We start from the raw sequence: 11,462 nt of genomic DNA on the forward strand, positions 1-11,462 counted from the left end.
AGTCACTTTGAGAAACCAAGTCATCTTGATCTTTGCAACTTCAGTGCCCGACCAGGATGGCTATGCGCCCAAGTAAACATGCCAGTGTGATGTGAGGAAGAACGGATCATCCCTTGCAAAACTAATGCCCAAGACAATCTTTCCACTTGGCCTGTTTACACTGGATGTGGCAAAGGGGCGTAAGGAGACGAACCTCTACCCCATCCTGGTCCCTGGAACACAATCTTTAGCCAGGAAAAAGAAAGATCTAAGCTTATTCATTAGTGACTTAATTGAAGTCTGTCTGAAGGGAATTTTTCGGAAATTTTTCAGAGAGCGCCAGGAGACAAAAATACTGGCTGCACGGAAATCAAGTGAAAGTGATCTAGATACCAACATAAGCAATCGCTGGTTGCAAGGTAACAGGTAAGCCTGGAGTTCAATTTTGCAAATAAATTGAACCATATATACACTGTGCACACGCATCTGGTCTCAGCATCAGGAATAGGAACACACTGGGCACTGATAGTAGTAGAAACCCCAACCCACCCAGGTCTGTGTAACAGAGATTCTAGAGCACTTGCCTCTAACTTACGAATAAATTGTTCTCCAAGAATCCTTTTTGTAAATAAACAGCTTGGAGCTCTGGATGGTTTCCTGTAGGCAGAATATTATCAATGGTGGTTAGGTTCTATAATTTCATCAGTCATACCCCATGGATTAAATAGACCTCTCCAGGGGCACCTGGGGGGCTCAGTCAGTTAAGCATCTGCCTTTGGCTCAGGTCATAATCCTAGGGTCCAGGGATCCAGTTCCACATCGGGCTCCTTGCTCAGCAGGGAGTCTGCTTCTCCCTCTGCCTGCCGCTCCCCCTGCTTGTGCTTCTCTCTCTCTCCCTCTCTCTTCTCTCTGTCCCTCTCTCTCTCTGACAAATAAATAAATAAAATCTTTAAATCAGCCTTCCAGAACTGCTGTGAACCTAGCCACAATCAAAAACACTGTGCTAGAAAGGCATGTTTCCTAGCCTTCCATTGTCTCTTCTCCAGGTCTTTCATCCTTCCATAATAATGAGGATTAAGCTCCATTCCAATATACTCCCTGACCAGGGCTTTAGTAGCAAGGAAAAATATTTGCCCAACTTAGGTGACAAACCAGTGGATGTGAGGGGCCTGGGGAGACAAGGCTGTGGGTGCAAGTCCTCCAGCAGAAGTGACTCTTATGGATATTCCAGGTGTAGACAGAAGACCTCAGAACCCAGGGATGGCAGCAACAGCAAGAGCTTTGCACTCCACGCCAGTGACAATATGCAGGGAGGTGAATATCTGACAGGCTGTTAGGACGGGGACCACTGGATCTAAATTCCTACATAGGGGCTCTGTAAGTTGGAGACTGTATGTCACATAGTCAGCATCCTCAATATTGGAGATACTTATTTTTCTCAGAAGGAGAAAATTCAGCTCAGAAAGGTTACTCCTATAAATTCCAAGCCAAAAGGTGATAAAAAATAAAATAAATCTGACGTTCTAAAGGTCTGATTTTGACACTATTCATTAAATGCCACTTCCTTCTTCTATTATACAACTTCCTTACTTCTCTGGAACTTTTTATATAAACATGCATGATCCTTGAGGTCAAGAGCTTATATCTTCTCTCTCATCTTCCTTAGAACACTTCTCTCAACACCAGTCTGGGCTAGGCATGGGGCTGGGACAACTCTAAAAAAACAATAAGAGATGAAATGTGTCCCTCCCAAAGCTATTACATGGCTGTCTCAGATGCCTATGTAGAGGCCTTCGGCAGGTATGGGTTAGCAGCAGCAAAGTACTTCCACTAAAAGGTTCCACTTGGCACAGGGTCTTTGTATGGCATGGATATACCAGAAAGAGCCAAAGTGGTCTTCAGCTGCATTTTTTAAAAAAGAAGGGTCCTACTCAAATATGATCAGACTCTTCTCAGTTATTGTATGCGGGCTCCATAACTCAAGAGGAACAGGGACTGGCTGGAGTGCATCCAGGGTGGCAGGAGGAAAGAGGAGAGGAGGCTGGATCTCAGATGCCAGTAAAGAATAGCTAAGGGGTGCCTGGGTGGCTCAGTCATTAAGCATCTGCCTTCGGCTCAGGGCATGATCCCAGGAGTCCTGGGATCGAGCCCCACATCAGGCTCCTCCACTGGGAGCCTGCTTCTTCCTCTCCCACTCCCCCTGCCTGTGTTCCCTTTCTCGCTGGCTGTCTCTCTCTCTGTCAAATAAATAAATAAAATCTTTAAAAAAAAAAGAATAGCTGAAATGTCTAGGGCTCTTTAGACTAGAAAAGTGAGACAAGGGGACATAGTCTGTGTCATTGGACCTGAGACAAAGAGAAAGCATTCTCGTTTTGTGTGGTCCCAGAAGCTAGGGCTAGGACCCATAGATAGAAGGTAGAGGGATGATGATTGCCACTCAACAAATGAAAAAGTTGCTACAGTCAAAACTTTCCAACCAGGAAATGGACCGTCGAAGAAGGGAGTAAACTCCCCACATGAGCACAGGACAACAAGCTCAGAGCTACTAGACAGAAGGCTAATGGACTGGTTAAGATTAAGACAAGGTGACCTCCAAAAGGCCCTCTTGACTCTGAGAATCTGTGATTCTAGGCCTCCTCCAAGAACAGCATTAGATTAGCAGTCCCGAGTCAAGGCTGTCCTTTGGTGCTTGGTGGGGGTGGGGAAGTGATTCACTTTCCTCAGATGGGTCAACATCTTTCCCCCCCTGGTTCTGAAGAAGCCTAACTGTAAAAACTGTGATGTTCCCTCTAGATAAATCATTCCATAAACTCCAATCTCAAGCCTGAGTCTCTCTTTCCTCTTAAAAAAAAAAAAATTCCTGGGAGAGGGTTGGGAAGAGCAAAAGGGAAATCATTTTAATTTTTTTCTTTTAAAAGGGACAACGCTCAAGTGTCTTCCAGCTGGAGTTGAATTATTTTCTTTGTCTGAGGTTTTGAAGAGGGGAAAACCTCTAACAGGCTTGGCCTTTTTCACTTTAGGGAGCACATGTGTGGATCTCAATAGAGTACCAGGTGTATTTTGACAGCTCAGCAGGCCCCAAAATAGTGTGTACCCAAAGCTCGGCCAAGGGTTGCCAGACATACCACCTGCCCTGCTTGCTCTACTTCCCTCCAACCTTCTTTATATTTTTCTGGATGGTTTCCTACTCCAGGTCTCCAAATGCCTTCTACTCTCTGAGAGAGTTGGGGAACTGAGGCCCTAGACACCTTTGCTGATTCTAGAGGCAGATGGGGGGGATTCATGTAAGTACCCAGGCTGGACTGAGCTCCCAAGAAGCACACCCCATGAAGGTCCCTTTGTTAATGTCAAGCTCTGGTCTGGGATGGGACCAGCCTGTAACACAACTATGAAGTCTTCATAGGAACTACTGGTTCTCGTATACCACTACCTTTGCAGCCAGCAAGAACTCAAATTCACAGCCAAATTTACTGCCAGCCACAAGACGGCCTCAATCTGACTTAATCCATGTCTTCTTGAAATCTCAACTGCCTCTTTGTGTGCTGCTTCTAGAAGTAAGGTCACGGTGGGGACGGAGGGGGGTGGGGAGGGAGCTAAAAACCACTTAAAGAGTATGTCCTGCCATCTTGATAGGCTAAAGATGGCAAACAGTATGAGAGTTTTCCTAATTCATTCTCACATGTCTTTGATAATAAAGACGCCACCAAAAATGGGCCAGGAATAGGGCAAATATGTAGGAGAAGCCCGTCTTCTCCTCCCCAATTTTCCTTCTTCTTCTGCATCCCCTCTGATCTCCACTCTTTCTCTTCCCCACCCTCAGCCAACCTCAGGACACATTTCCAAGGACTCACAATGAGTATAGGAACCTCACGCTACAGGTCAGTAACTCTGTCTCTGTTGGTCTGTCCATCTGTCTATCTGTTTGCCTCTCTTTCTATCTACCTCTCTCTCTCACACACACACACATACACGCCACAGGAGGATACAATTTGAATCTCTGAGGCCTCTGAGAGGCCCTATTTGATACAGAATCATTGCTGCCAGAACCTTGGAAAGGTTACGCATCCCCAAAGAAGATCTTTTCCAGTACAGGGAGCCAACTTCATGGATGACTGTCTACACCATAGAGGGGGACCCCTAAGTAGCAAACCAGATAAATATGATTGGAAGAGAATCTCCACTTTATCCAAACAGGCCTCCTGGGCCAATGAAGTAGTATAAGACACTAACCAAAGGAATTAATAATACCAAGGTCATGGGCCCAAGTCCCTTGTAGGTTATGTTTCTTTGGAAACATCACAATGTATGGGGAAATCATAAGCCATCCCTTAACACTTGGGATAATCAATAGTAGGTTTATTTTTTTAAAAAAACATTTCCTTTTTCTTTCTCACTGAATTGTGAGAAGACAACACCAGTCTCCTGAAACTTGAGCTGTTGAATTCCCCACATTCAGGGAAATCACAGGAGCCAGCAGGAATCGACCATTTCCCAACCTGATTATTTCCTGGTCCAAAGGTTCTCCCATGACAAATATGAGGTAGCCTTTCACACTCTATGTGATCTTTTCCCACCAATCACCCTTTCTCAAATCCCTCCACTCCCGAGATGTCTCCACAAGCTATCTCCAGGCATGTACACCCACCAGACCCAAATTGCTTTTTTTTTTCCATGACACCAAAGGAGGTTCTCCAGCATTTCCCACCATGGTTCTTGCACCCTACCTCTCTCTCTGCCTGACCTGAGATCATCACGGTGATTTGGAGGCACTAAAACAGTCCTCTCCTACTCCCTGAGCCCAGACTTCAGCAAGGAGTATCTGCAACCCAGTTCCTCACCTACTGTGGAAGCACAGGCTGGCATGGAAAGAGTCACTGGGGGAGCTGTCGAGACTAGATACATCCCTGAATGGTACTGCTCCATGCCCCTTCACAAACTGCAGTACTACCAGAAGAATCAAGAAACTCTCCAAGTAGTAGAAAATATGATAGACTTGGAGCCTACCCCTGACTCACTGTATGGCAGCCCTAGACAAGCCACTCAGCACATCACAGCCTCAGTTTTCCTATCCATTTCTCCACAACCTTCCTTGACCGCCTCACAGGGTGGCTGGAAGAGGCTAATGAAATAAGGGATATAGAAACACCGTATAAACAGTAACAGTATGCAAATGGAACAAAGCCTCATCTTCTTCAGTCCACAACCCTTGTGAGGAGAAAAGGGCCAGAGCTAGCATAGAAGATTGCCAACTGGGGGCGCCTGGGTGGCACAGCGGTTAAGCGTCTGCCTTCGGCTCAGGGCGTGATCCCGGCGTTATGGGATCGAGCCCCACATCAGGCTCCTCCACTATGAGCCTGCTTCTTCCTCTCCCACTCTCCCTGCTTGTGTTCCCTCTCTCACTGGCTCTCTCTATCTCTGTCAAATAAATAAATAAAATCTTTAAAAAAAAAAAAGAAGATTGCCAACTGGACTGTCATACTCTTATTTAAAGACCACCCACTTGAACCTCATTATAGACATGGGGATACCTAAGCCCAGGGAGGGCAAGTGATGGACTCAGGATCCCAAAGCTAATGAGTGACAGAGCAAGGACTAGAACCCAAGGTTCCAATCTGCCCCTACAATTCTCTCTGTGGCCTTCCATCCCATCTGCACCAGTGTGTGCAGACTGAGGTTGTTTTCGAGAAGAAAACTGTATTGTTCTGAAGCAAGGGGAAACAAAACTAAGTTAGAAAAATGAAAAGGGGACTAATGAACTATGCCACAGAGTGCCTTGGCAAGAAAAAAATACAGGCAATCATTGCACTTAAAAAAAAAATACTATGGCCCCTTTATATAATGTTGGGGCTAACCAGATTATATACAACCGGCTTTTACTGTAAGGTGCCAGGCTATTTGGGAAGGATGGGATAAATGATTTTACCCCCTGCATACCCAAATGTGTGTAATAATGAGTTTTCTTATAATAGGGGTCAACTGTATGTTCAGAGGAAAGGGAATCATTAAAAGGCACCCTGCCTCTCAACACACGAGTCACTTCCTCAACAGCTTGGCCAAGGAAACCCTCATCTACCCTCAAATAATCCCCCAGCCAGACCACAAATTGCTGGCTGCCCCATACTTAGTAACACCCCCTGCTATGCTCAGCACTGGCTCACAAAACAATCCAGGACCATAGCAGTAAGCACTCTCTGGGGCACTTCTCAGGATGGCTCAGCCCTGGGCAGAGGTGAAAAATGACCTCTCCAAGATAGGTTGTCTAGGCAGACTGTGGAAATTCTGTGGATGGTGTAAGGAGAAAAAGAAAGGGTGGAACTGCCAGACCATGGAGGGCTGCATAGCCCATTCTGACCCTGGTGGAAAGAGGGAAGAGAGGAGTCTGATTAGAAGAAAGGAAGCATTCCCCTCCCCAAAATGGTTGTTTGAGGGTGTTCTTGTTTTCTTTGGTTTTTCAAAAAAAGCTTATTAACTCCCTCCAGAGAATAGTGGAGGGACAATGCCTTAAGAGGAGATGTGACAGTGGGTGACAAAGGCATCTCAGGCTGGTTAGAAATACATGACCAGTGTGGGGGAGGGAGAGCTGGATGAAGATATGGGCTGGTTATTGGCGTTTGAGGAGGCCAAATATCCCAGGTTTCCCCGACAGCTCCTCAAAGTTTTGCCTCAGGTACCTGAGACTGCTCAAGCTGATGGGTACGACCAATGGCAATACCCCACTGTTGCTAAGAGTGTGGGCCCCAAGGCCTGAAGGACGTCTCCACAGCAAGTTAACCAGCAAGTCCAATGCAAGGGGAAAAGCAGTGCAGGTTACTGTGGGGGTGTGGTAGGTAGGGCATTGGCCACCCCCTGCTGAGACGTGACCTCCCTTACAAAGCCAAAAAAATAGTGACATTTGTTCCCTGCTGAGAAGCCACATCTTTCTATCTCCAGCCCAAACCCACATCTACAACCTCAACTGCAATTTGAGTGGGGTGGAAGGGGAAGAGCTTTTCAGATTTGAGCATTTAAGAGAACAAAAAAAACAAAAAACGAAAAACAATAACAACCAAAAAAAACGGGATGAAGTTCCTGAAGTTCCTTCCCTTGGCAATCCGGCGCCTCAAGGTGAATGGCCCTGCAAATCTCTCTTCCCGGTAACAGCCCCCGTGACCCCCACACCCCCTCACCCCTACTGGGGATGGCTCGTTTGGGGGGTTCTGGAGCACTCAGGAGAGCTCCTCTCCCCTGTCCTCGGCTGCAACTTGGCTTCCAGCAGATCACAGCCTCCTAAAACAAACAAACCCTGGCGGCGGCAGAGGCAGCTCCAGCACAGCTGCGCTCCATGGCGCAGAAGTTTCCTCCACACTTCTCAACGTGCAGGAAATCTCGCCGGCGCTGGGGCAGGACTCCGGAGGGGGTAAAGGCCGAGCCGAACCGGCAGGAGCAACGCCTCGCCAGCTGAATGGATGTGCGCGCGTCCGGCCGTGGGAAGTGAGGCTGACGAAAACCACCAGTGCCTCATCTCCTTTCCCACACCAGACCCTCGCCCTGCAACCTGCCCCGGCGGGACGACCCGCTGCTCGGCGGAGGGGCCAACGCTGCTAAGAGAGCTGCCAAGCGGCGCTGCCTGTCCCGCAGGGGCGCGGGAACTTCCAGGGAGAAACCCCCAACAGCCACCACTTCCTCCAGCTCAAACTGAGGGGAGAAGCCGCCCCGACGTGGGGGAGCAACAAACTGCCCCCCAGAGCCTCCCGAGTGTGTGCGAGCAGGGCTCTCAGCCCCAGGCCAGCAATGCTCCCATCCCGTGCTCCCGCCACCCGTCATGGGTGTCTGCGCCCGGGCTGGTGGCGAGACCCCTCCGTTCCGCTAATGCTCCACAGAAGGGCTCTCACCCCCCAGTCCGGACCAAGTTTCAAAGTTGGTCTGAGGGCCGCGTCCCGCCGCAGCCTGCGCGCCCGCTTGCCCATTCAGAGTTGGGCACCGCTGGGACAGAGGCGCCAGTTCTTACCTTAGACACCGTGAGCGGTTCGCAGTGTTCCAGACCCCCCTTAAGGGTGAAGCCCCAGGGCGCCCCCCCTTGCAGCTGCACAGGGACGTACTGGAAGGACCCAGGCCGGTTCTCCATCCTCCGCTCGGCTCAGGCGCCGCGGGGCTCCTTTTCCGCGGGGGCTACGTTGCCTCCGCCCCCAGCAGCTCCGCCACCATCGCCCTCCAGCGCTACGCCACCCCGCACCGCCCTGCTCCGCCTACTCTCCGGGCTGGAGACGCTCGGGCAGCCGGGGAGCGCGAGGAGGAAATGACACGGAGCTGGAGAAAGGGGTGGGGGGGGGAAGGAGAAGGAAAAAAAAAAAAGAAAAGAAAAGAAAAGAAAGTAAGAGAGGCGGAGGGATAGCGCGTAATGGACAAGAAAACGGAGCAATGAGGTGGGGCAGTCAGTGGGACTTCGCCTATAGGATCGCTGAGGAGCCGGAGCGAGGCAAGGCCTCACATCAATTGTTACATTGTTTCATTCAAGCTGCTCCCCCCCACACACTTTGGTCCTCCTCCTTACGGCCGGGTTCCCCGCCCCTCCAGCCAGCCAAGGCGAGGGGAGGTGAAAGTCCTTAGTGTGGATAGCCCGCGTGGCCGAGTGGGCTGAAATGCTGGCTTCCCGATTAGCGCATTCATGTTTCTCTGACTGCCTTTTTCTTCTGAAGGTCCCAAAACCGGGTCCTGGGAGGATTATAAGGCTGCTAATTTGTGGACCTTGCCTAGAGCGATGGAAAGTAAAGCAAGCAGGCCAGCGAACACAGTGGGGCTGTGTGTGTAGGCTGCTCTGTGTGTATGCACTAGGTGTGTGGGGTCATTATGAAATATTGCCCCGGAGCATAGTTTAAATAAAGAAGCACTTTGAGGATGCCCCCTGCCCGGGTTTAGCCGCACCCTGGCTCAGCGCTGGCGTCTGTGGGTAGCACTGTGCTTGTGTATGTTCCAGTCATCTGGAGTTCCTGGCACGGCCTTGCACTTGCCCCACTGAGATGACCAAGCCAGGAATCAGCAAACTGCTAGCAGACTAGTGGTATTGTTTCCACTCCTAAACAAACCCACAGGAAAGAGCATCCATTGATAAGCTGGCCAATTAACAATGTTGTGCTTTTGGAAGAAGCAGCTTTTAGACAACGGTCCAGAACATTTCTGCTCATCCGTTCATGCTCGAGGCTGTAGTTTTTGAGCTGGGCTTTTAGAACAGACCAAACGCGTGCACGCACGCACACACGCGCACCCACACCCACAGTAATAGTTTCGAGAAGTGAATCTGTTATTAAATCTTATGCTGATTTCTCAGTCTTGAGCTAGACAAGCTACCTACCCTTCCTGAGGTATTGTCTCTAGAGCCACATGCAGGCAGTAAGTTTTTTTTTAAAGGGCCTCGCACTAGCAGGGAAAGTTCCGACACCTCCGTTGTGACTCGAGGGGGCCTTCCACTTCCTCTTGCCTGTTCAGTCTCTTGCCCTCTTCCTGTGGAGCTTGTTCCTCAACACCAAGGAACACATTGTGGCTCCCTGCCTTCCACAGCCAGCTTTCCGCAGGTTTCCGCTAATTCCTTTCCCTCACCTGTCAGTTACTCTTCCCCTTGCCGGCTATGTACCCCAACAGGCCAATGAAACCTCTCACAGGCCTCCCTCCCTCCCCCAATCCTTTCTTGTCAGCCTTCTGAACTGCCTGCATTAGATGATGCTGATCTGACTTTTCTTTAATAAAACTGCCATTTGGGTGTTTATAGCCTCCCTTTGTAAAGTCCTTGGAGATGATTCACAGAGGAAACCACCTTCAATCTTTTAGACTTCTAGACCTACAAAAACCATTCTGATCATGTTCACTGTTTTGCATTTCCCTTCCTAAAAAGCAGAAAACTTGAGAAAATGGCATCTCAATTTCTTGACCCCTAATTGTGGGTCATCCTATGACATTCATTTGCTCGGTCCCACCCTGAAATTGAATTGAAACTGATTTTTTTTCTTTTTGTGATAAGACTCTTATCTTCATGATTATTGCTTGGTGGAACTCAGAATGTTTCAGTCTCAACATATTGAAATCTCCAAAGTTCAGTTCACAGGATATGTAGTCATCACTCAAGGTCTACTAGAATTATGTGTCTAGACTAGAGGAAGAAGTGTGGAAGCAGGAGACACACATGTGAGCCCTGGCCTTGTCTCTAACTAGATAGGTGACCTTGGACAAATCACTGAACTGTTTTTAGTCTCATTTTCTTCATTTGTAAACTTCAGCTAGTAAACCCTGACCTACCTACCTCCCAGGCCTGTTGAAGCCTAAAACGAAATAGTACTTATGAAAGCACTATGTCTTCTTGTACTCTTCAGTTTATTCTCTTTATCATTACTTCAGAAGAACATAAATTACATAGCCCCTGGTGCAAACAGCATATAAGTAGACATTTTGAACATCAGATGGCTTGATAATGTTGCTTCTTTACTGATAAAAATCACTGCTAGTAGCAGGGATCTTATTCTTCCTTCCAGTTAGTGGGAGCATGATTATGTGGTGGAAAGAGTACTGGGTAGAACTTGAGATGCCTGGATTCTAAGCTGATTCTGCTGTTAAATTGCTGTGTGATAGGGGCACCTGAGTGGCTCAATCGGTTAAGTGGCTGCCTTTGGCTCAGGTCGTGAACCTGGGGTCCTGGGATCAAGTCCCACAGCGTGCTCCTTGCTCATTGGGCAGTCTGCTTCTCCCCCTGCCCCCTGCTCATGCTCTCTCTCACTCTTTTCTATCTCAAATAAATAAAATCTTCTTAAAAAATTGCTGTGTGATATTAAAAAGATCACACCCCCTTTCTGTAAATTGAAGGGATCGAGATACTTGATTTCTTAAGTTTCTCTACAGTTGGCAAATTCTGTGACTCCTTCCTGGCAAAGGGCTAAAAAGAGCATATGTGCAAGCAAAGCCTTGATGGTGGAGATGAACCAAGTGAAAATAACGCAATGGAGAAGAATCCAGGGATGTTTTTCTGTGCGGGTGCGCGTGCACACATGGTGTGTCCAACCGACAATAATGAATGCACTCTAAAGCATGTTAAATTGCCTGTGGAAAAAAAGGTGGAAAGTCCAGTAGGCAGGTAAAAATAGGAAACTGCATTATAAGAGAGGGGTGGTGATTGATAATACACATTTGGATTATAGTTGAAGCCATTTGGAGTGGATAATCTCACCCAGGGATACCACAATGATAAGAAAAGGGGGATTTAGATGGAATTTTGGATTATGCTAATATTTAAAAGTCAAGAAGGATCACAAAGGATCTAAAAAGGAGCAGACAGAGGAGTTGGGCAAAAGGCCAATCAGTAGAAACAGGGAGAGAAATCAAAAACAGGCTGTTTACTTCATTCAACCTCATTAAAAAAAAATCCTCACAAGTCTTTTCTTCATTAGAAATCTATTGACCAGTTTATCTTTTTGGAAGGAAGAAGACTAAAATAGCAGTCCTTCCCTGAACTTTTTTTTATT

General features: G+C 47.9%; 1 protein-coding gene across 4 annotated transcripts in view; it reads right to left on the reverse strand.

Annotated features, from left to right (window-relative positions):
- The window catches only part of SHROOM4 (shroom family member 4), a 238,445-nt gene extending 230,098 nt beyond the window's left edge, over positions 1–8,347 (reverse strand). For 2 of the 4 annotated variants that reach the window (XM_034649351.1, XM_034649349.1), the window contains exon 1: positions 7,967–8,344. In XM_034649351.1, the coding sequence (XP_034505242.1) occupies positions 7,967–8,083 (117 nt within the window). In that variant the 5' untranslated portion in view covers positions 8,084–8,344. Of the gene's footprint in view, positions 1–7,966 lie in introns of all 4 variants that reach the window. The other 2 variants (XM_034649348.1, XM_034649350.1) reach the window with 2 other exon arrangements.
- Between the last annotated feature and the right edge of the window lie 3,115 nt (positions 8,348–11,462).

This window comes from Ailuropoda melanoleuca, chromosome X (genome assembly GCF_002007445.2).
Source record: "Ailuropoda melanoleuca isolate Jingjing chromosome X, ASM200744v2, whole genome shotgun sequence".
In the NCBI taxonomy this organism is placed as follows: domain Eukaryota; kingdom Metazoa; phylum Chordata; class Mammalia; order Carnivora; family Ursidae; genus Ailuropoda; species Ailuropoda melanoleuca.